This window comes from Triturus cristatus, chromosome 2_1, assembly GCF_964204655.1.
Source record: "Triturus cristatus chromosome 2_1, aTriCri1.1, whole genome shotgun sequence".
NCBI classification, from domain to species: Eukaryota; Metazoa; Chordata; class Amphibia; order Caudata; family Salamandridae; genus Triturus; species Triturus cristatus.
In genome coordinates this window covers 285,544,863-285,571,331 of record NC_140581.1, presented here as the reverse complement: position 1 = coordinate 285,571,331, position 26,469 = coordinate 285,544,863, and the positions used below count along the sequence as shown (strand labels likewise).

General features: G+C 40.9%; 1 protein-coding gene across 1 annotated transcript in view; it reads left to right on the top strand.

Annotated features, from left to right (window-relative positions):
* Window positions 1–23,253, top strand: part of LOC146864104 (uncharacterized) — a 41,039-nt gene extending 17,786 nt beyond the window's left edge. The window contains exon 3 of the mRNA XM_085638225.1: window positions 23,064–23,253. Within this exon, the coding sequence (XP_085494351.1) occupies window positions 23,064–23,253 (190 nt within the window). The remainder of the gene's footprint in view (window positions 1–23,063) is intronic.
* The last annotated feature ends 3,216 nt before the right edge of the window (window positions 23,254–26,469 follow it).

The following is a 26,469-nucleotide window of genomic DNA, read 5'->3' as shown; positions in this document are numbered from 1 at the left end:
TTGAACATTGTAGTTTCTATTTTTGAATGTGTGTATCAAAGGTTATATTAGGGTGAGAGGAGGTCTGCTACTCAATCACAAGGATGATGTCATCAGTGATGTCATCAGTGATGTCATTTGAGATGTCAACAGTGATGTCATGAGTGATGTCACTGACCATGTCATGAGTGATGTAATATGTGACGTCATCAGCAGTGGATTGCGGGTGCGCGAGTTATAGTTAGCTGAACTAACTATAACGGGGGAATTTCATTGGTTTTTCACGAGTGAAATGTCCAGCTAACTATAACATGTGTGAAACCTATGGTTTTTTCAGTGAATTTGCAAGGTTTTTTTAAATGCTAATTCCTAACTATAACCTTTTTGAAACCTTTGGTTTTTTCAGTGAATTTGCAAGGTTTTTTAAATGCTAATTCCTAACTATAACGTTATTGAAACCTTTGTTTTTTTCAGTGAATTTGTACAGTTTGTTAAATGCTAATTTTTGTATTATTTAATTAAAGATATTTTTTTTTTATTAAAAATAAAATTCCTATATATTCATTTATATATTATCTGTATCTTTTTTTTTCAATTAGGATAACGTTTTTTTTATTATTAATTTTTTTAATTATTTTTTGTCCACTTTTATTTTTTTAATATAAATTCTTGGGGTGCGTGCTCTGAGCGCGCTCCTAGTACTATTTCGTAAGTTTTTTATGAATTCCGTCGTACGTTATTTACGTACACAAATATACGTCATAGTGCGCGCTGGGAGCGCGCACCCAGTACGTATGTGTGCGTACGTACGTACGCATGCGTGCATGCGTCCTACGCGCTCTACGTGGTTTACTTCCGCATACGCTAAAATTACGCGCAATAACGGTCGCGTATACGCGTGTTCAACGTATGCGCGCTAGGTACGCGCATATGACGTATGCACATGCGCTCTTACGCGTTCGGGCATACGTAATCACGAGGTGCGCGCTCGGAGCTTGCGCAGTGCGCGCACCTCTGGTTTATGCATAATAAAACAACATTTCTTATTGGTTATCATTACTTTCAGTTTCTAATTGTTTCAATACCACACCCAATCCCCTCATGGCAAGTCATGTGATCAAGAATCATCACTTTTGATTGGTTTGAAGTACTTTCAGTTCCAGATTCTTCCCAAACCACACCTACTCCCCTCATTATTAGTTCTGATTCCTTTGGAGAAGGAGCTATTCTGTTGTTGAGAGACAATGGCTGAACAGCAACCAACTTCAGACAGTGACCAGGACACTCTTGAGAGGCAGAGGAACAGGAAGCAGAAAGACAGCTTTATATGGCAGTTTTTCACTTTTCCAGAAGGTCTGAAAAAGGTAAATGCACCGAAAGTTACATGTGTACTTTGTGATAAAGTCTTATCTCGTGGGAATCCTAACAAGAAATATTCTTTTAGCATTCACACTATGTTGAGACATGTTAACAAAATGCATCCAGTAACTTTTCGTCGAGCTTCTGGAGCAAACCCTCCACCTGCTCAGCCGACGACATCTGCAGCAGCTCAGCCGAGCACATCTTCGGCAGCTCAGGCGAGCACTTCAGCTGCGATGGTGCCTTCACCTGTTTCTACACCTCTTGTTGATCCACCTTGTTTGGCGAGGTTGTCTACACGGTGCACTGATTGCGGTTCTCTTATTTCTGTGGGGGAGACCAGTCTTGATCTCCTTCAGAGAAAATTTGATGCGCATCCGTGCACTAGGCCATAGATGTTTTTTCTTTTTTTTTCGTTTTTCTCTTCCTGTTTCCCTCCATTAACTCAAGGGCTCTTTTAAGAGCCACTTATAAACTAAACCCCCCCAAATTTTTTTTGAGATTTTTTTGGGGAAATTATTTTGAGGTGCGCGCACCCTGCGCGCACCCAAGGTATTTTTTTAATTTTTTTTTTTTTTTTTTTAAATTAATATACAAAAAGAGGTGAAGAAATGGAAGCATGAAAAGGGAGGATTGAATAATGCTAATATTTTTCACTTATTTAAAAAAAAAAAAAAATTATAAAAAAAAAATTATAAAAAGTATTTTGCAAGGGAACAGAATTTTTTTTTATTTTTTGTTTCCAGTTCTGCAAAAAAAGAAAAAAGTATTAATATTCAATCATACATTACAAAAAGCATTACATGTTTTTACATATTTTACAAAGCAATTTTTTGCCCTTTTTTTGCTGTTTTCAGAATTTTTTTATTTTTCACTTAAAATAGTGAAAACAATTGTATTCATCATTTAACAGCGGGCAAAAAAAAAAACAATCTAAAAGATTGCTTAAAAAAAGCCCCAAAACTATCCTCACTAAAATATACCTTGTTAGAAAAATTAAATATATAATACAAGTACTTTTCTAGAAGAATAAAAATTTTCTAGACAAACCGTCTTTAAACCTTCTCGCAAAAGCACACATGCCAAAATAATTTCTGTCAAAGGAGTCCACAATTGTTTTTATTACTTTTCCTTTGGGCCAAATAGTAATTTCAAAATCCTTTTTATGTGATATCTTCAATTATAAACCTTTAAAATTACAAAAAATGCTTTCTTCAGATGCAGTTTTTAGTTTTCAAAATTTAGGTTTCAGAAAAATTAAGTAAGAATTGGGTAAATCATAAGGCAAACGTTGCTTGAAAATCAATTGGGAATCATTACACAGTGTCCAGCCTTTTTCACATTTAAGATAAACTGTGTAATGTCCAGAAGTTACAGTAGGTCCTTCATGAAAAATTATTGCAACTGTAACAAAGTTTTTCCAGAAATTGATAATTGCTGTCCTGTAAACTTCTTTATTAAAGTGTCCAATTTTGAACCATCACTTCTACAACGTTGCATCATTAAAATTACATACTGACCATATTTCTGTAAAAATAATGTAGAAAACATGTCAGATTTACATTCCGAACATTCCATGTTGTGATTGGCATCTTTAACTAATTTACTAAAAGTCACTGATTTACTTTGTGGTAATGGTAAAAATATGAACCTTTCGGAATCAACATTACTACTACATGTGTTCATACAGTTTTCACAGCAATGTTCCCACTTGTAAGAGACACCAAATAAGTTTTCTACTTCTACTCCTTCATCTTCTAGTACACTCAAAATAAATATTAAGAATTCCTGAGCATCTTGCTGGATATTTTCTTTAAACTGTGTAGAACCAGAACATACATCTAAAAGATTTCTAACATCAGTAGCACTTTCTATTTCAGTTTTATCAGTACTCAGCTTCTCATAAAGGAGACTCAGCAGTGAACACAATCTTTTTCCATGATTTACTTTTATCTGTTCTAGCAACTTTTCAAGATAAAATACAACATTCAGCACTACATTTGCATAGCAGTTGACACCAGAGCTATTTTCAAAATGGCAACCAACAACCTCTTCAACACTGTCCTTTTTCTTTTTCCTTGCTCTCACATCACTGTCCATTTTTTTTTTGTTCTGTTCATCCACATTACAGATATTTTCAAATCTCCTTTTCCGAGAAACAACATGTTTTTCAATCACAGGATACTGACCTAAATGAGGAGCATAGGTTCTTCTTAATCTATTGTACTCCTTTACACAGTTTATATCAGCACTAACTTTTGAGTCATCAAAGTCTATCATAAATAAACCAGATAAGGTTTTCACTCGTGACAAAGCAACATATGCCATACCTTCTTTGAACACAGTAGAACCAATGTTTACAAAAGCACTATCTACAGTCAATCCTTGAGACTTGTGAATAGTTACAGCATATGCTAGAGAAAATGGAAACTGCTTCCTACGTACATATAAGTCTTTTACAAGCATGAAACGAACTGAACAACGACAAATGTCTTTAACTTCTTCTATCTGATCAAATTTTATTTTTAAACATTCAATTCCTTCTTTTTTCTGATAATTAATAAAACCCACAACTCTTCCCATAGCTCCATTCACTAAACCTTTTTCTACATCCAAATTTCTCCTTAAAATCACTCGACAATTCATGCAAACATATAGATTTTTTTCTAATCCAGCTGTTTTGGAAATATTCTTCTCTAGTGAATCCAATTTATTTTTCAGTTTGCCTGTTAATGTGATAGTAATTCTTCCATCCTCAATTTTGTCCACTGCTTCCATTTTCTTAATCTCTTCGTTTTCCAATTTCAAAAGATCCTCATTGAATATCGAGCACTCACGTAGTGTTGGCATTAAGCAGATTACAGTATTTTTTTCTGCAATGTTCTGGTATATTTTCTCTGCAACTATTTCTTCATTTGGAAATAAGTTATGTAGCAACCGACTCTGTAATGCTTTTTTGCCAACTTCTGTGAGTAGTCCAATTCTGATATCTTTCAGAATATTTGCATAATCTTCGTCGTTTGCTTGTCTCATATTGGTAGTGAGTTCTTTGTACTCAAAGAATGACCAAATATTCGCATTACCAATGCTTCCTAATGACTTCTTCGTGTCTTCATGTGTCACAGTATTAAACACTGGTTGTCCTTTAACTGGAGTGAGCTGCAGAAGATCCCCAAAAACTATGACATGTTTACCTCCAAATAACACATCATAGTCTCTCTTTAGAATTTGCTGCATTCTTAAATGCACAAAGGCAAGCATTAAATTTGAAACCATGCTCACCTCATCAATAATGAGAACTTGCATCTTCTTCAACACTCTTGAAACTTCGAGGCATGCTTCTCCAGTTAGTTTGTGGTATTCTATTTTGTTCTCATGCTCCACTGGTAACATTAGCAAGCGATGTAAGGTAATTCCTTTTATGTTATAGGCTGCTAACCCAGTTGGAGCAGTTACCACACAAGACAAATTTGAAGCTGTTTTTTGCTGTAGGTAGCTTCTGATGACTTTTATTAAGAAACTTTTACCAGTTCCAGCTTGTCCACTCACATACATCCTTATTGTTTCAAATGATGTGCATGAGCACTCTTTCTTTTCATGTAGAAATCCATGATCAATTTTTTTGATGATTTCTTCATAAATGTCTTTTTGTTCTTCATTCAGTTGTTTTTCCAGATTTAGTAAGTCAATTGAATCTTCCTGTGCTTGATTCATAGCCGTTTCTACTTCAGTCATGGCTACTGCAGCTTCATTTTCTATGATCGGTTGTCCGAGGGGATCTTGACTAAGTGTTCCTGAACTTTGGCTGTCTTGAGAACTGTCTCTAGCTACTTCAGCTGCAATTTTTGCTTCCTGTTCATTTTCTTCATTTAACATTTGGACATAATTTGTGAAAGTACTGCATTCTATGATGTCTTTGCTAGCATTAAAAGAATCTTCATAGCTTTGAAATTCTCCCAGTAGTTCGTCCTCTGAACGCCATGGTTTAAAGAGCTGTAAAAGAGCCAAGTAGTAAAATTCCTTTTTGTCAGTAGTGTCGCAACTCAGCTTCCTGTGATTTATCAAACTTCCTTTTGTTTGCTTCACCAAACATCCTTCCTCACCAATGACTTTATATTTTCCATGGTTGATGTCTTCTGTGGCTTTCCGTGAATAAATGTAGTTCTGCAGCACTTCATAGAGACACATGTTCTCAAGATGATGACTTCTCTTTGGATAATATGTGTCCAACATGTTTGATTTCAAAATATCTGTACTTTCTGGGTCATTCTCGGCCAAATATTCAATTTCTCCAACAGATTTCAGTACCCGATTTCTCATTCCTGCAAGGCCTAAGCTTACCCAAATTATTCTTCTGGATTTCGAGTAAAGACTTGCAGATGATAACCTATCTGAACATTCGTAGGATCCAATTTCTCGATGCGATAACATCTTTAAACTGAAACTGTACAGCTTCTTACTGACAGTCTTCTCGTGAGAAATCTCTTCCCACATTTCCTTCAATTCTGTTTTCTCAGATTTAGTGATGTAAGATGTCACATACCGAGCAACAGCAATAGAATTGTCTGCCACACACTGAATATCCATGTTAGCATTCCACATTGTTAAAATCACTGGGTTGAAGTCATTTATTAATTTTGACTCTTCATTTCTTTTTAGGTTATAGGTATTTTTTGGAGACTTTCTGGTTATAGTATGTCGCACAGCTGACATAAAACTGTTGACTCTTCCTTTTGAAAGAACAGGTCTAGGAAATCCAAATCGACACTTTGTGTAGAATTTATCTTTGGTCTTGTACTTCCGTCGACAGTATTTTCCACACCGATGACTTTGGAAACGTAAAACTTGTTCTTTTAACTTTTTCTCTTCTGTGCTTTTAGGTATAGCACATGTTGCATATTCTTCAATGAAAGGTAACACTGCTTCATCAGTATCTGTTCCAAACTTTGGGGCATCCTTGATCCACAACAGCATATGAATATGAGGAGCACCTCTTGCCTGGTACTCTTTTCTCCAAAAGAAATCCACTACTTCTCCAAGAGGTGGATTTTTTTTATTGCAGATGAAGGACATCATAGCCTCAAATCTATGATTGAAATATCTGCAAACATTAACCGGATCCAAAGAGCACAGTTCTCCAGCTGTCTTGTATTCAATGTTTTTAATGTTTGAATTTGCCTCTCGTAGAAAATCCAATAAATCATCCCAAGCGTACTCGGCACAGCTTAGGGTTACAAACCATGTAGGAGTTCCTAAATTCCGTAACATGCATTTTAACTCACCATGGCGTCGGTACCAATATTCATTTGTCCCACGCTGACAAGCCATCAGATTGATCAGTTGTGTTTCCAAATGATCATCTCGGTGCTGCACTTTCTCCATAAAATCTTTAGCAGACACATTATGTAGATGTACTCCACTTTTCAAAATGTGATTTACTGCATAAGATAATGCAGACAAGTCGCTTTCAAATAAAAGATGGAACAAATATGGAATACTTTGACGAAATCTTGGATCTTCTGCATATAGTCTTGTAGTCCGATACTCGGAAGCTGGAATCTGTTCTGGACGTTCATCGTATCGTCCTCCTTTTCCTGTAGGAAACAGCTGGGGAAAACATCGAGCTTCCAAGCTCTCCTCCCATACACTCACGGGAGTTCCTTTTGCTTTCCTCATCTGAAACAGATCAATAGTGTCTCCCATAACTTCTTTCGAATGAAGAGGATGTATGCTAAAATGTTCATAAATTTCTTCTTCCTTTGACTTGTCCACTTTTTCAATTTGACCAGTTGGTGTTTCTGTGTCTTCTTGTAAATCTTCTTCTTCTTCTTCTATATAAATTGATTCATACCATTTATTATTTTTTTTCAAATACAAATTTGCTCTTTGTACTTTTCGCACATCCACCAGCTCTTGCCAAATCTTCTTATTCTTTGTAGGTACACCATTAACCAGAATTACTAATGGTTCAGTTTCCAAAGTATCTGCATCAATAGTTTCCATATTTTTTTTCAAATCCAAGGGCAAATACACCACTCTTCCTTTTAAACCTCTCAGTAAATCAGAAGGAGGTAATTTTCCAGTTTTGGGCTCCATACGTACTATGGTCTGGAACGGATGAACACATTGAATAAGTATAGACTCATATGTATTTAATTCAGAAAGTTCGGCAGGAATAGCATCCAATTCTAAATTATTATGTACAGCTCTGGTCGGCATTCTATTTTGTTCTAATTTATTATAACAGTATTTACAAATACGCTGATCTTCACCCAATTCAAAACAATTTTCAAGAAATATATATGTTGCAAAATCCTTCCACTTATAATTATCTTCATTTTCACTTTTTTTATACAGATCAACATTCCTTGTTTGATTTTTATAATGACTTCTGCGGCAACAAATACAAGTAATATTTGGTGTTTCATTAGAGGTGATAGTAAATTTTGTCATTTCATCCTCAAAATTTTTAGTAATAATGAGTTCTACATTCTGTTCCTCATTTTCCTCATTTACTGTGTCATTTTCTGCACTTTCTTCTTCTGGACCAAAGTAACAAAACTGAATCTCATCAGTAACCTTCACTACATCTGATACAGATCCACGGAACAGAGCATTATTCAACTCATTCAACTTTACTGCTGGACTTTTAGCAAAATACAATGTTCTCACAAACTTTCTCATTTCAGTATGATGAACAGCCAGCATCCTAAAATGATGAAAAACACTTTTACACACTTTTCTAGATAGACAAGCCAGAGAATGTCCCTGCAAACCAGTATTTTCTCTCACTCTGCATGGATCTAGTGTTTGAAGCACCTTCATCTTCTGTTTTACACTCTTTTTACTATATTCTCTTAGAAAGTCACGTAATTTATCAATAGATTCCTGACGCACAGTACAAATACTACTACATTTCCAAGTATACACTGGGGCTTTTGGACGTCTCCCCATAGCCTCAGCAGCCATTACTTCTTCCTCATTTCTAGGGACCATTTTCTCTTTTTGCATCACACAACCATCCTTCACTTCATATGCTCTACCATTAGTGTCAACTGCATGCAACAAACTATTACTTTGAAGATAACTCTCTTCATTAAAAAATGGTTCAGTACTTGAACTGTGTTTCCATTCTCCCAAAAACACTTTACAAAAGTTACTTTGTTTCACTTCTCTTTTCCTTTTGCTTTGTGACTTCATTGCATTCACTAATTTTTCTAATCTACGCATCCTAATCAAAATTAGAATAAAAAGTTTTCTTTTTATTTCCAAAGCCTTACTTACAATTTTTTCTATAAATTTTTTTTTCTTAATAAATTTAGTTTTTTTCTTATATTTTTTCACATCCTTTAGCAAATTTAACATCACTCTTCTCTGAAACATTTTTCGACGAATGTTTTTAAAATCTAATTTTCGTGTTAAATCTGTTTGACATACTTCTGATTGTACATTAGCTTTTTTTCTGTTGTTGACTGTGTTGTGGCTTTGTACATAAAACTCTCTTTGTTTTGCAGTTATTTTTGCCATTTTTTTGTTTTTTGAAAATCTGTTTTATGAAATCTCTGCTCTGCTTACCAGTAGATTTTTTCTTTTTGCCATCACCAGCTTCTCCTGCTATTTTTTTTTCCCAGTTTTGTCCAGATATACTTGTTGTTGCTTTTCTTTCCTTTTTCTTGTCCTTAAAGGCATTTTTTTTTCACTGTTGCTCAGCAATACCTGCAAGGAACTAAAAAAAAAATCCTTTTTGTAATTATAATTCATTTAAATATTTTTTTTTACTTTTCATTTTTTTCAAATGTTTTTCCATTTGTCTCTCATTTGTCATTTACTAATTTGTGCACAGTACTAACCACCACAGTTGAAAAAAAACAAGCTGCCCCTTTCCCGCAAGTGCATTTTTTAACAGAACAACTGCAACACAAATTATATCTGTGGCCACAATTTCTGTGCACACACAGCCTCATGGTGTGCTTCTAAGCAGAAAACAGAATTTGATTTGCAAATTCAAAGCACATTTACTACTCTGTTAGATCAAGTGATAATTGCTGTTACAGCCTTACACATTTTACCTGGAAAATCACAGAGGCAGAAAAGAGCACATTTCCTAACAGCTACTTCATACCATAAGTATCTGCAACCTGGCTGAGTGTTTAGAGTAGAGCAAAGAAAAAGAGGCCTTGATGACGTTGAATGTGTTTGCATTACACACAGACCTGAGTACTACACATGAGAGTGTTGGAGAAGCTGCTGCGTGTGTGCCAAGAGTGTGTTTCTGGAGACTGTGTATTCTCTGGTGCAAGAGAGATGAGCAAGGAGATTTCCAGAACTGCATGAAGACTACAGGGATGTACGTAACAATGCATGTGTGCTAAGGGATAATTTTTGTAAACACAACAGGCTGCCCCTTTCATGGGACTGCATTTCTTACTGAACAACATCTTCACAAATTAAATCTCTGCCCACAATTCCTGTGCGCACACAGAGCCATGCTATGTTTTTTGGAACAAAACAGTGTCCCTGAATAGTACCAAATTACTGTTACAGCCTGATACATTTCCCTTATTATTTACAGAAGCAGAAAACAGCACATTTCCTAACAGCTCCTTAAGACCATGTCCATATGTTACAGAGTGAGTGATTACACTAGATCAATTTAAATGAGGCCTTCGTGACGTTGAATGTGTTTGCATTACACAGTGCTATCTGAAACAGCACACACAGCTGAGTACTACACATGAGGGTGTTGGAGAAGCTGCTGCGTGTGTGCCAAGAGTGTGTTTCTGAACACTGTGGATTGTCTGTTGCTTGACAGATGAGCAAAGAGACTTCCAGAACTGCATGAAGACTGCAGGGATGTATGTAACAGTGCATGTGTGCTAAGGGATAATTTGTGTACACACAACAGGCTGCCCCTTTCCAGGAACTGCATTTCTTACTGAACAACATCTTCACAAATTAAATCTCTGCCCACAATTCCTGTGTGCACACAGAGTCATGCCATCATTTTAAGAACATAACACAGGCTGCCCCTTTCATGGGACTGCATTTCTTTCAGAACAACAACTTCACAAATTAAATCTCTGCCCACAATTTCTGTGCGCACACAGACTCATGCTATGTTTTTTGGAACAAAACAGTGTCCCTGAATAGTACCAAATTACTGTTACAGCCTGATACATTTCCCTTATTATTTACAGAAGCAGAAAACAGCACATTTCCTAACAGCTCCTTAAGACCATGTCCATATGTTACAGAGTGAGTGATTAAACAAGATCAATTTAAATGAGGCCTTGGTGACGTTGAATGTGTTTGCATTACACAGTGCTACCTGAAACAGCACACAGAGCTGTGTACTACACATGAGAGTGTTGGAGAAGCTGCTGCGTGTGTGCCAAGAGTGTGTTTCTGAACACTGTGGATTGTCTGGTGCTTGACAGATGAGCAAACAGACTTCCAGAACTGCATGAAGACTGCAGGGATGTACGTAACAGTGCATGTGTGCTAAGGGATAATTTGTGTAAACACAACAGGCTGCCCCTTTCCAGGAACTGCATTTCTTACTGAACAACATCTTCACAAATTAAATCTCTGCCCACAATTCCTGTGTGCACACAGAGTCATGCCATCATTTTAAGCACATAACACAGGCTGCCCCTTTCATGGGACTGCATTTCTTTCAGAACAACAACTTCACAAATTAAATCTCTGCCCACAATTCCTGTGCGCACACAGACTCATGCTATGTTTTTTGGAACAAAACAGTGTCCCTGAATAGTACCAAATTACTGTTACAGCCTGATACATTTCCCTTATTATTTACAGAAGCAGAAAACAGCACATTTCCTAACAGCTCCTTAAGACCATGTCCATATGTTACAGAGTGAGTGATTAAACAAGATCAATTTAAATGAGGCCTTGGTGACGTTGAATGTGTTTGCATTACACAGTGCTATCTGAAGCAGCACACAGAGCTGTGTACTACACATGAGAGTGTTGGAGAAGCTGCTGCGTGTGTGCCAAGAGTGTGTTTCTGAACACTGTGGATTGTCTGGTGCTTGACAGATGAGCAAAGAGACTTCCAGAACTGCATGAAGACTGCAGGGATGTATGTAACAGTGCATGTGTGCTAAGGGATAATTTGTGTAAACACAACAGGCTGCCCCTTTCCAGGAACTGCATTTCTTACTGAACAACATCTTCACAAATTAAATCTCTGCCCACAATTCCTGTGTGCACACAGAGTCATGCCATCATTTTAAGCACATAACACAGGCTGCCCCTTTCATGGGACTGCATTTCTTTCAGAACAACAACTTCACAAATTAAATCTCTGCCCACAATTCCTGTGCGCACACAGACTCATGCTATGTTTTTTGGAACAAAACAGTGTCCCTGAATAGTACCAAATTACTGTTACAGCCTGATACATTTCCCTTATTATTTACAGAAGCAGAAAACAGCACATTTCCTAACAGCTCCTTAAGACCATGTCCATATGTTACAGAGTGAGTGATTAAACAAGATCAATTTAAATGAGGCCTTGGTGACGTTGAATGTGTTTGCATTACACAGTGCTATCTGAAGCAGCACACAGAGCTGTGTACTACACATGAGAGTGTTGGAGAAGCTGCTGCGTGTGTGCCAAGAGTGTGTTTCTGAACACTGTGGATTGTCTGGTGCTTGACAGATGAGCAAAGAGACTTCCAGAACTGCATGAAGACTGCAGGGATGTATGTAACAGTGCATGTGTGCTAAGGGATAATTTGTGTAAACACAACAGGCTGCCCCTTCCATGGGACTGCATTTCTTACTGAACAACATCTTCACAAATTAAATCTCTGCCCACAATTCCTGTGTGCACACAGACTCATGTCATCATTTTAAGCACATAACCCAGGCTGCCACTTTCCTAGCACTACATTTCTTACTGAACAACAACTTCACAAATTAAATCTCAGACAACAATTCCTATATACACACAGACTCATGCTGTGTTGGTAGGCACAAAACACAGGCTGCCCCTTTCCTGGGTTATCAATTCTAACAGAACTAATGCTTTTTTCAAATGTGCTGCCATTTTCCTCTCTTTTTTTTCAAAGTGATTTCTGCTAAATGCTAACCATCACAATTAAAAAGAAGCTGTCATTTTCTTTCAACTGCAAGTCTTACTTTTCAACAGCAACACAAATTAAATCTCTGCCCACAATTCTTCTCTGCACACAGACTCATGGTTTGATGGTAGGCACAAAACAGTATTCCTCATTGTTACCAGTACACATTATCTTATGTTGAAAACATACTCCATAATATATTACATATTCAAAACAGTTAAATATCTCGCAAAACAGAAAATGTAAATCACAACTTTAAACAAATAATCATAATTTTTTTTTATATATCAAAATTAACCACAAACACCCCCTCTCAAACTCATAACTCACCTTTAAAATTAGTTAGTTGTGAAAGAAATGTGGCAGTCACACAGCAGTTTATCAGACCAGAATCACTGAGCTCCACACCTCTCTCCTCTCAGCAGAACCAGTTAATGGCACAGTTTCCCTCTCTTTTTTCACACATATACATGTTAATTTTCAATCTCAGTACTTCCCACATTTTTTCAAATGAAATCACACATTTCTATTGGTTGAAAACTTCAACCCCTTTCCAAATGTACCCTTCCCCCAACTTAACTTCTGCCTGCTACCATAGCAACAGGTCATGGAACACCGGTGTGAGCAGAGAGGTCAGAAGTTCAACAGACAATGTTTCATTTCCAAAGAGCAAGAGTGCTTGACTTTTCAAACCTAACAGCAAATCCAAACTAATGTTCTTTTTTCACACTTTTTTCTGAACCAATGCAATACATGCTTTTTAAAATTTAAACATACAGCCTAGTTTTTAGTGTAGAATGCTTTGAAATAGTCAATGAGTTCTTTTTATAAAAAAAAGTATGTGTGCCCCCTTTTTTCAACTGTCTTTCCTTTCTTTTTGCCTTTCTACTGAAAGACACCTCCTGAGTGCATCCAGATCTCCTTTGAAGATGTTCACAGTGTGGATTGTAGGTCACAGCTATGTCTTCTGGAGTGAAAAATTTGCAGTAAAAAGAGGTATGGTGAGAGACCTTGCTTTGCCAAATGTAGACATCAAATGGATTGGTCAGAGAGGGTTAAAGTGGCACCAATTAATGCCTTTGGTGAAAACCTTTCTACATCTCCCACAGCCTAACCTTATTATTGTGCACTGTGGTGGAAATGACCTAGGCACTTTAACTGGGGTAGGTCTGGAAATGCTTATTAAGGACACCTTTGTGCAATTGATGTCGCTTTTTCCACAAACTGCCTTCGTATATTCTAACATATGCCAAAGGCAAAAGTGGAACTGGTCCAACCAATTTTGTCCGCAGATTGACAAAGCAAGGAAGCACGTCAACAAATCTATTTCTGCTTTCCTCAGAGACTATGGTATGGGTTCTATATACCACAACAACTTGCGTTACAATATGCAAGACATTTATAGAGGAGATGGTGTACACTTCACTGATGAAGGCAACAGAGTCTTCCTCTTGAACTTTAGACTCTGCATCAGTACTTACTTGTAGGTACCAAAAAACAAACAATAAACACAAGGGCTCTTTTTAGAGCCACCTTTTATCTAAACACTTAAATGCGATTTTTTTTTAATTTTTTTACTAAAGTTTTTTTTCGGGTGCGCGCTGGGTGCGCGCACTCGGCGATATTTTTTAACAAAATATAAATCTTTTTTTTTGCCCTACAAGGTCCTACTGTGACCCCCTTACAATGCCTACTGGGTCAATTTCTCCCCACTCTGCCCCCTTTTCAAGTTCTCCCCCTTTGTTTATCACCCCCTCTTTATGCGATAGACAAAATGGCGGCCGCCGCTTCCTGATTTCCACCGATTCGAATGTTTACTAAGATCTAACAACCAATCAGAATTGCGCTCGCGCACGGCAAGGTGCGCGCACCCAGCGCACACGCTGCGCGCTTACAGATATATATATTGATTTAAATACTATTTTCTCAGGTCACACATTGCAGGAGATCTTTCGCGGCTGCGCAGAAATCCCATTCAGCCAGGATACCTTTTTGCATTGCATCCGCCATTGCTCCACTGCCCGAACAATCAAGTTCATGGTTTTCAAGATACTCCTTTACCTGCTGGATATCGGGAGCGTTTGCTGGGATGTTGGCAAGGCATAGATCCATTCGCCAGTCGATTGGGCAAGTTTTGCAATAAAAAGATGGTTGCACGCAGATTGTATATGTGTAAATAAATGTCATGTTGTAGCTGACTCCGATAATAGATAGAGGCAGGCAGCCGAAAAGTTGTTCCATTTTATAATGTTGTTGATGTAGTAGGATGGCCGCAAACAGAGCGAGAATTATGGGCACTGTTCTTGTTATTCCAGAGATGATCGAATGAATGAAGTCTGGTATTAGACTAAAAACAGTTTGAAAGCCTGTGGCAAGGCCGGAGGAGACAGTGTTAAAAAAGTGTGCCAGACCTTAAATGTCAGATGTGTTGAAAATTGTGTAAGCGCCCAGCCTGAGGCCCAGCACTGTGGAGTGCTCTGTATACTACTAACACAGTAGTCCAACAGGTACCAACCAACGGTGTCTTGATCCCACAATGGACGATGTTAGAACTGCATCTGAGAGTGGAGATGAAGGTACTCCCTTCGACCAGGTGCAAGCAACTCTAGGTCCCCACAGTGGAACGGTGTCTTGATCCAGAATGGACGATGTTAGAACTGCATCTGAGAGTGTAGATGAAGGTACTCCCTTCGACCAGGTGTAACCAACTCTAGGTCCCAACAGTGGAACGGTGTCTTGATCCCACAATGGACGATGTTAGAACTACATCTGAGAGTGGAGATGAAGGTACTCCCTTCGACCAGGTGCAAGCAACTCTAGGTCCCCACAGTGGAACGGTGTCTTGATCCAGAATGGACGATGTTAGAACTGAATCTGAGAGTGTAGATGAAGGTACTCCCTTCGACCAGGTGTAACCAACTCTAGGTCCCAACAGTGGAACGGTGTCTTGATCCCAGAATGGACGATGTCTGATATTACCTGCTGTTTTTTTTTTTTACAGAACTCCCTCCGTTGAGGTGGATCAGACTCTGTGCTTCCGTAGCTAACTGCTGCACATGATTATTGGGCTTGGCTGACTGCAGTCGGTGGAGTACACCACGGTACAGCAGGTCGGAACAGTGAAACGGGGTCTTGATTCTGTGATTGAGGATGTCAGAAGTTAAAGTCTGTGATGATTTGTGTGTACCCCCTCCGATCAGGTGCAACCAACTCCGTGCTTTCGAATCCAATGGCACGTGGCTGTGAGGTGTTAATGACCACTGCCTGTGGCCTACACTGTGGTCAGCAGGGCTCACAATTCAGATCGAGTGGTGATTGTTTAATTACAGAATCCAGTAGGCAACTAACTACAACGTATATTCAAATATACACAATAGCCTTTTAGTATACTTTCTTGACGAACTTTTTTTAGATGACTTAAAGGTCTAGTACAATGACCAAATTCTTCTTGGTAGTGGTAAAGAACACTGAATATCAGTCTACACAGTGGACAGCAGAGATCGCACTTCGAATTGTTTTGATTTATTTATTGCAGAGTTTTGTGTAATTTATGTTGTTGTATTTTGTGAAGAGGAAGTGAGAAAAAGTATTCCTGGATGACTGTGCTCACTACTGCCTTCAATTTACACTGCAGACAGCAGTGTTCACAATTCAGATCGAGTCGCTATTGTAGATGACGCAGTCCTGTAGGCAAAAGACATTGCTCCAGTGCACTCTGTCCGCACCATGCATACGCATCATCACAGGGTCCGCACACGGTTTTTGTTGCTTCACATACAGCAAACAGGACAGCTCAAGTCAACGCCATGTGGCTGTGGGCCCTTGCTGACCGCTCTCTGGCTTACCCTGCAGACAGCAGTGTTTACAATTCAGATCGAGTCGCTATTCCAGATGAAGCAGTCCTGTAGGCAACAGACATTGTTCCTAGTACGGCCCGCCCGCAGCACGCATCATCGCTGGCTGTGCACATGCTGAATGCTTTTGATGTGGCTATCTGAGTGCACTAGACCTGATGGACCCTTTATGATACAATCTTTTTGTGTATTATTTCAGATCTACTGCCTGTATCTCAGTATACCACCAGTTATGGTTCTTTTACGATAGAATCGTTTCTGTATTATTTATCTAGTGTCCCTACCTTACTGCAGCACAAACTATTGACCCTTTTATTATTGAATCTCTGTGTGTGATCCAATGATTACTGTTGTAGTTGATGCTAGCAGCAACCATTCCCTGAGGGCTGGTTTACACTCAACCCACACGCATTCAGCACAGATGTCACTGGATATGTGACCCTGGTAATAAAAAGGAGTCGAGCGCACGTGCCTGTACCCACTTCCACTATCTATCTGTGTCCGTGTGTTCATTATCTATGCATGATAATGCCCCTGAGCCGTACCACATTACATTGTGCTGTGGACAGCGTATGCAACCATGTTGCCTCTGGCAGTGGGGAAAACTTCTGTTATGTAGCTTTTAGATGCATAGCTATCACAGGTGGAAGGCTACTTTACAGAACATGAATAATGATGAAGATGATGGTTGCATGTTGTGTGTAGTGTCAGATATGTGTACATAGCAAAAAGTTTTCAAAAAAGCTCTCTAAGCAGAAGAGGAGTATCTCATCAAACGCTGTAGAGAGAATGACTAAAATGGGTGGTGTCCTCCAACTGTTACAATGGGAAATGTTATGAACTAATCAAATGCTTTTTTTTGAGGTCACATGGCAATCATGCACCGAGCGCGCAAGGAGGCCGCACCCGACGCAATTTTGAGAAAATATATTTACCATAATATAAGTTTATTACACTTAGAAATATATAAATGTTTAAAATATTTTAGATTATCGCTTGTTCTAATATACACTTTAAACTTATTTAGATATAGTTTTGAGACATTAAAAAAAGAGGGAATGGCCTACCCGGCGCAACACCATACGTCTACGACAAAACACAGGGCCTGGCAGTATGTATTCGTCGCATACGCAATGTGCAGCGGGCGTGACCCCATATGTACATGACGTAAAGCACGGCTTTGTACTGCGTACCCTTCACATACCAAAGTAGCAGCTGGCGTGACCACATACGTATATGAGGTTACGCGGGACGTGGTGCCATGAACCCGTTGGATACGAAATGCGCATCCTTTACGAGTTTAGCAATATGGCAGATAGGATTCGCGTGCTGATGGAGCTTGGTACACTACCGGTACAGGACTTAAGTTTTCTGAAAAAAAAAGAAAAAATATATAGATACTTGTTTTTTGAAGATATAAAACATTACATATTTTCTAAAATTAATTTAAAAAAAGGATAATAGAGTGCCAAAATATTACAACAAAAATAGAAAAAATATAGGTTTTATAAATATTAAAATATGAAATTAACATTTAAAAAACTTTCAAAATTCACTGAAAAAACCATAGGTTTTACAGACGTTATAGTAAGGAATTAGCATTTAAAAGACCTTTGAAATTCACTGAAAAAACCATAGGTTTTACAGACGTTATAGTTAGGAATTAGCATTTAAAAAACCTTTGAAATTCACTGAAAAAACCATAGGTTTCAGGGACATTATAGTTAGTTGGACATTTGACTCATATAAAACCAGCGAAATTCACCCGTAATAGTTAGTTGAGCTATCTATAAATCGTGTGCCTGTAATGCACTGGTGATGACGTCACATATTGCATCACTCATGACATGGTCAGTGACATCACTGATGACATCACTGATGTCATCTCAAATGACATCACTGATGACATCACTGATGACATCATCCACGTGATAATCTGATGCACATACTGATGTCCTAATATAAACTTTGATACACGCACTCTAAAAATACAGACTACTATTTTTGAAACCATACACACAACAATGCCAGATACTACATACCACCCACTATTGCCTAGGTCTACACTCACATCCACTCACTTATACATGCAGTTACTCATCAATTCAGTACTATAATATGCACTCATACACCTATACATACAGTCACAGTCCGCCACTTATCCATAGAGTTACTCACACACCTAGTCAGTCATGCAAAGAATCAATCACATACCCATTTACTCATGTATACAGTTATACACACCAACTGCGTTATTTATACACACACTACATCACTTATTTATGCAGATACTAACACATACTTACTGTCTTATACAATCACTGATACAAGCAGACACTCTTTTATACACCCAATCTTCAAATAACTTACTCTCACTTATAGTCATTTACATACTCCAACACTCACATATGTTAATGTTAATGTTAATGTTAAGGTTAATGTTAATGTTAATGTTCTGGGGGATTTATATAGCACATAGCTACTCCAAGGAGTGTCCCGGCACTGAAAGACCCCTTGGAAAAGAGATAGTGTACATGCTGAACCTCAAAAGCCACCGTTACTGCTGGAACAGCCAGGTCTTAAGCTGGCGTCTAAAATTGAAAAGCTCCTGCTCCTGTCTGAGAGCAAGAGGGAGAGTATTCCATAATTGTCCCACCACCACCTGGAAGGAGCGAACCCCCTTCCTAGTCGGAACATATACTGTCTTAAAACATATGTAGTTACTCACACATATACCAGTGAAACATTTATTCACTCACCAACACAGCTATACAAACACTAACTCACCCATACAGCCCTTTCCAGATGTACTTTTGAATCCATACAACCAGTGAATCACCCACTCAGACATGTATGCACAGTCACACCCCCCCACCCACCCACACAGACACTCAGGCACTCATACAGATACTCAGACAACAAATCAATAACCCATATAAACACTCATGTAGCTACTCACCAACCCATGCAGCCGCTTATACACCAACTGAGACACTAATACAGACTTTCACACAGTTTAGTCACTAACTCATACATTCAGTAACACATGTTCAATCACTCACTTGTACAGTCAGTCACGCACCTACTAAATAATCCATTCAGGCACTTGTAAATCTACTCATTCTTCAATACACCTTGGCATAGATATATATGAAAAATATTTAAACTTTACAGAAACACACATTCACTGGATGATGTCATCAGTGATGTCATCAGTGATGTCATTTGAGATGTCATTAGTTATGTCATCAGTGATGTCACTGACCATGTCATGATTGATGTAATATGTGACGTCATCACCAGTGCATTGCGGGCGCACAAGTTATAGTCAGCTCAACTAACTATAATGGGCGAATTTCTCTGGCTATATATGAGTCAAATGTCCAACTAACTATAATGTCCCTGAAACCTATGGTTTTTCAGTGAATTTCAAAGGTTTTTTAAATGCTAATTCCTAGCTATAACGTCTGTAAAACGTATGTTTTTTTCAGTGAATATATATATACATATATATATATATTCACTGAAAAAACCATAGGTTTTAGGGAAAGTTATAGTTACTTGGACACTGCACTCGTACAAAACCCGTGAAATTTCCCCGTTATAATTGGTTCAGCTAACTATAACTCGTGCCCCCGCAATGCACTGCTGATGATGTCACATATTACATCACTCATGACATGGTCAGTGACAGCCTGGACCACCTCTCTGCAACACAGCCCTGTGGCGCTTACTGGAAGTAACTGGTGGGCTAGTTGGCCACCAGGGACCCCCAGTATTGACAGGGAATTAATTCCCCAACTTAAAACGCGCCACAGGGTGCGTTTACTGAGTGTTGCTTTGAGGGGGCAGAGCCTATGCACGATCGTGTTTATTTATTTATTTATTTTTTTAAGGGGGGCTGTGTGGCCCCCCCTTCTTTTAACTTTTTTGTGGCCCTGGGGACCCCATCCCCCAGGACCTGACCCCCAATTTAAAAAAAAGAAAATGTATTAACGGGAAGGGGGCCATGTGGGCCCTCCTCCCGTGGCCAATTCCGGGCCCCGGGGACCCCATCCCCTGGGGCATGGCATATTTTTTTTATTACAATGGAGGGGGGCTGCGTGGCCCCCCTCCTCAGGACATTTATGGCCCCGGGGACGCCATCTCCCGGGGCCGGCCTTTGCGTTATTTTGTAATTTTTGTTTTATTGATGATTGGGGAGGTGGGCTGCATGGCCCCCCCCCTGGCCACTTCTGGAGCCCCAATTCCCCCACAGTCCCTGCCGGCTCCCCACATCCTTCTGGAGCCAGCATTGCTTTTCCACACGGGGAGCTGCTGACATGCAGCTCCCCATGTGGAAATGCAATGTGGTTTGGATTTTGGAAGAGAGAGCAGGTTTCCTGCTCTCTCTTCCACAACCCAAACCCCAGTTTGCTATGACAGGGCGGGAGCCGCGAGGAATGCCATAGCAAACAGCAGTGTCCTGGGGGTGGGCACCCCGGGACACTGCCCTGGGGAGTGGCGGTCCCCAGGGCCATCACAGGCTCCAGGAGGGGGGCCTGATCCCATTACATTGGCAAAGCCCCGGGTAGGTGATGGTCCCCGGGGCTCGGGGGTCCGTTACATAATTAGTGCCTCAGGGAGGTGGTGGTCCTCAGGGCGTGTGGGGGGGGCTCGAGCCCCCCACACAGGAGTATTTTTTTTCTTTAAAAGCCCCGGGGGTGGCATTACCCGGGGCAGCGGGGGGCCGTGTGCCCCTGCTAATTAATTAATGAAAGCCCCGGGGGTGGTGGTCCCCGCGGCTTGAGGGGGACTTCGTGGCCCCCACAGATTAAAATAGAAGCCCCAGGGGTGGCGGTACCCGGGGCTGCGGGAGGCCGTGTGCCCCCCGCAAATATTTTCGAAAAGCCCCGGGGGTGGCGGTCCCTGGGGCAGTGTGGGGGGGATTTTTTTCGGCTGAAATTCGCGATGGGTGCGCGAATGTTGACAATCTATTTTTTTGATGATTTTTTTGGGCCCCGGGGGTCCTTGTGGGACCACCTGAGCAGGCCTAGGGGGTGAGGGTGTTTCTACCCTGCCCCCTTTTCTTGTTTTTCGCGTTTCTTTTTCTGTTTTCTTGTGCCTCGGTTCTACCGAGGCACAAGATGGCAGCCAACACTTCCTGGTTTGGAGTGTTGACAGCCAATTAAAAATTTGCAAACATTCGTGACAAGAATTTTCAATTCTATTAAGGACACGGAGGCGAGGATTATGCTTCTCATTTTCTTTACTGAAAATCTCAGCAGCCAATCAGAAAGTAAAAAACACAAATATGTACTACAATACCCATAAACCTAGAGGGTATCACGTGACAACCATAGATAGACCCCTATATATAGAGCATAAGAGAATACTTCATCCTCTTTCTTTGCGTGAAAAAACAGGTAAGTCAAAATATAGTCACAGTCTGGAATCCGAGAAAACTGGAAGAATCCATTCAACCGAAGGAATCCAAAGGCCAACGGCAGCAACGAGAAAACTTGAAGTCAGCTTCAATGTAACAGCATGTCCTGGAAGACGACGAAAGATCCTTCCTTAAAGGTGAAAAGGCAGCAAACTTCACTTGAGAGCAGAACCTGAAATAGAAATATAAAGCCGTAATACCACACTCCCAGGAAGAGATAAAGCAAAAAGGGGGGGGGGGGAAACATCAGCATAAATATACATTGCATTATAAAGCATTTCAAATCAGACAGTACAGTACTGATTATGGGTGGGATAATCCTCGCCTCCGTGTCCTTAATAGAATTGAAAATTCTTGTCACGAATGTTTGCAAATTTTTTATTCTATGTCAGGACCGGAGGCTCCGATTATGCTTCTTCAAAGCTGCGCCACCACAACAGATGCAACATTTACAATAGGTTTATAATAAAAAGTTTTAAATGTAGAGTCAGAGGACCAATCAGCTGCATTCATAATGTCCAATAAACTGACTCCCATAGAAAAGGCTTTGGATGCCATAGCACCACGAGCAGAATGAGCACCAAATTTGGAAACATCAATACCAGCTTCGCTCATGAGCCAACGCACCCATCGTGCCAGTGTAGCTGGGGTCACTGGACAAAAAGGTTTCTGTAGAGCAATCAACAATTGACCTGCCATATCTTGACAAAAACCTGCAGTACTTACCTCATAATCCCGGATACATTGTACCACACACAGTTTTGGATTGTCAGGAAACGCAGGATATGTGACAGACGTGGTGTTACTTTCAGTGCATCTGGTGACCAAAAAAGTAACACCCTCAGGAGAGAATCTGCGACCCGCTAGATCGAGGGCGCGGATATCAGATACGCGTTTACATGATACCAAACGAAGTAGAATAGCTAGATTGGCAGAAAGCTGTTTGCGAGACAAACCTTAATTGACAGGCCATGTATCCAAGAAGCGTAAGATAATGGAGACATCCCAGAGCTCGGAATATTTAGGACACAGAGGTTTTACCAACCGGATACCCCTAAGTAATTTACACACTAAAGGATGGTCACCAAGTGGTTTGCCCTCAATGGCCACGTGACCTGCAGAGATGGCTGATTGAAAATTATTAACAGTACGATAAGCAAGACCTGAAGCGGCTAAGGACGCTAAAAAGTTCACTACCAAGGAGACATCTGCTGCAGAGGGATCCACATCCCGTGAAGAGCACCAATCACACCATCGTTTCCATGCTGTAGCATAACGTTTGTGTGTGTTGGGCGACCAAGCCTCATTGATAAATCTGGTGGCGTCTCTCGAAAGGCCTGGGACTTTCCAACGATCCCCGAAATTCGCCAAGCGACCAGCCGTAGTTGACCTGACGTTATCAACGGATGTGGAGATTGGAGAGGGTCTAACAACAGATTCCACCGAAGGGGAAGCAGAACCGGAACCACACATAACATTTCTAGAAGTACTGGGAACCACGCTTGAGCCCTCCAAAGAGGAGTGATCAGAGTCAATTCCGAGCGATAACATTTAGTTCGGGCTAGGACCCTTGGAATCCTTACAAACTGAGGGAACGCATAACAAAGCACTGGAGGCCATATTTGCAGAAAAGCATCCGTGGCTAGAGCCTCCGGATCCGGACGCCAGCTGAAGAACTCCGGAATTTGTTTGTTGAGTCGGGAGGCAAACAGATCAATCCGACAAGGGCCCCACATCCTGTTCAACAATCGGAACATTTGAGGGTGAAGCCGCCAATCACTGAAATCTCGGAGATGTGTGGAATTCCAATCCACAACTTAGTTGCTGAACCCTGGAAGATACTCCGCCACTACAAAGAGACTGTTCTGAAGGCAAAATTGCCAAAAGTCTTTGGCAATTTCTGCTAGAAGACGGTACCGAGTCCCACCCAACTTGTTGACATACCGAACCGCTGACACGTTGTCCATGCGGAGAAGGATGCAACAATTTGTCTGGCGGGGCTCCAGGCAACGAATCGCAAAGGAGCCCGCCAGAAGCTCCAGGCAATTGATGTGAAGGTTCAACTCCTCTGGAGACCAACGGCCGCCAGTCGACACTTGACTGCATCGGGCTCCCCAACCCCACCGACTGGCATCGGATTCGATCACTACCTCCGGAGTGGTGCCGAATAGGGCTCGACCGTTCCACGATTCCATATGTTCCAGCCACCACAACATCTCCCACCTCGCCTCCTCTGAAAGAGGGATCTGTCGGAATACCTGAGGCCTTTCTGGAGATGGCAGATTTTGAGGCGTTGAAGCGCTCGGTAATGAATGGGACCCGGAAAGATCGCTTGTATAGAAGAAGCTAACAACCCTACGACCCGGGCTACAGACATCAAGGACACAGTCTGCTTGTTCAAAATCAACCTCAACTCTCTCTTGATCGATCTGATCTTCTGCTGGTGTAAGAGGAGTTGACAAGTGAGGGAGTTGACTAGAAAGCCCAGAAACTCCACCGACTGAGATGGAATCAACACTGATTTTTGAGGGTTGATCAAGAATCCCAGATTCTGAAAGCGATCCGTGGTCCAGGCAAGATGTTGCAAAACAAGACGAGGACATTGACCCATGATGAGAATGTCGTCCAGATAAATGATGAGGCGAACGCCCCTGGCACGAAGAAACTCGATCACAGGCCTCAGAAGCTTCGTGAAGCACCAAGGTGCTGACGAGAGGCCGAAAGGAAGGACTTTGTACTCGTACCATATTCCCTGCCATTGGAATTGAAGAAAACGACGATGAGGTCCGTAAATGGGTACCGACAGATAAGCATCTTTCAGATCTAGGCGGACCATCCAGTCCCCTTCCTGAAGAAGATCGCGAAGAAGATGGATCCCCTCCATCTTGAAGTGACGATATACGACCCATCCATTGAACTCCTTGAGATTTAAAACAAGCCTGGATCCACCCCCCTTCTTCTGAACTAGGAAGACGTTGCTGACAAAGCCATGAGCATGACGAACCGTCCGCTCTATGGCTGCTTTTTGGAGAAGCGAATCTATCTCGCTGGAGATGAAAACCTGATCCAGATGGGAGAAAACCATTGGTCGCGGGGCAAGACTCTGAGAGGGAGAATGAAGAAACTCTATTTTGTAACCCTGCACTGTATCTAGGATCCATGCATCCTGCGAGATCTTTTGCCATTTGTGGAGAAAAAACTGGGGACGGCCCCCCAATTGAACCTCTGAAAAGGGGATTAAGCTCACCTGAAGGAGTGGTATCGCGTTGACCTCTTGGTTGCCTCCATAGCGTCCCTTTTTGTTGTAATTACGGGATCCACGTGTGGGGTAGAAATTGGCGGAAGAAGTGGACTCCTGATATTTTCCACATTGGGAATCATAGCCTCGCTGGGTGCCTCTTTGGTAACCTCGGCTAAACGACCGGCCCCTATGTCGTCCGGCCCGTCCAAAAACCGGGCGAAAAGCCCGCTTTAAGGAAGCCTGTGCTTTATCAAGGCCACTGAAGGTTGCAACAAAGTTAGTTAATTCCTTTAAAAAAGGTTGACCCAAGAGGAGACCCTGAGCCAAAGGGCCGGACTCCGAAGAAGACAACTCAGCTAATGTTGGATCGAGTTTTCAAAGGATAGAGCGGCTGCGCTCACTGGACATGGCACAGTTTGCATTGCCTAATAAACATATTGCACGTTGAGCCCAACCAATTAAATCATCTGAATTGATAATCTGCCCTGAGGCTTTGGATATGTAACCCAAATCCAAAATCTTTGTTAGGGGGCCGGACAAATCAAGCAACTTATCCTGGCAGGATCTCCATGCATGATCTAGACCCTTCTTCGGATCCTTCGTATATTTTTTAAGATATGTGAACATGGAAGGAGCCACATCAGGAGTATACGCCACCTTGTCCGCGAGGTCTGGACGTGGGCATTCAGAACGCAAACGCGCTCTAACATCCTTATCAAAAGGCTGACGTAAGTGGGAATGGACATAGGTTGCAACTTCAGTTGAGGAGAGCCATGAGGAAGAATTAGGATGGACAATTGTAGAAGGCTCAAAGGTCAATAAAGAGGGATGTGAGGTGGCATCCACAAACTGCTCCTTACGTGATTTCTTTGCAGGAGGAGGAGAAGGCTCTGACTTCGACGAAGTGCCAGAGGAGGTATTACCATCATCTCCGGGAGGAGAGCTAGAAGGAGTATCCTTGGACGTAGATCCATAAGAATGGTCCGATGCCATGGTTTTTGCGAGTTTCGCAAAATCTGAAGAGTGTGGGTTATTTGGAACGTTTAACACCAGATGAAGTCCGGGACGTTGAGGCTGGAAGCTAGCCTTGCTGTAAGGCATAGTTGCATAAATGGCGCTTGAAGGGTTCAATAGCCCTGACCATAGCTTTGTTAACGGAGTGCTGGACTCCCACATCTAGAGCTTCGATGAGCTCATACTCCAAAGACCCAGAGGGTTCCTCCTCAAAATAGTCTGCCTCATCATAATAGAATTCAGACATTGTAGGCACTTAGAAGTGACAATATATACCCACAGGAGGAAAATTAATGGAGTAAAAAATGCACTGTCAGAGATGTAACAAGTTGAAGGGTAATGACAGTGATACATAAGGGGAGTGGCCAAACCCCAGGCAAGCCAAACAACACAGGAATGTAGTAATTCCAAGTGTGTAAATATGCAAATATTTAAATGTGGAGGGAGGGCTTGCCTAACAATGCCACTCTAGGCAGAGCCTATGCT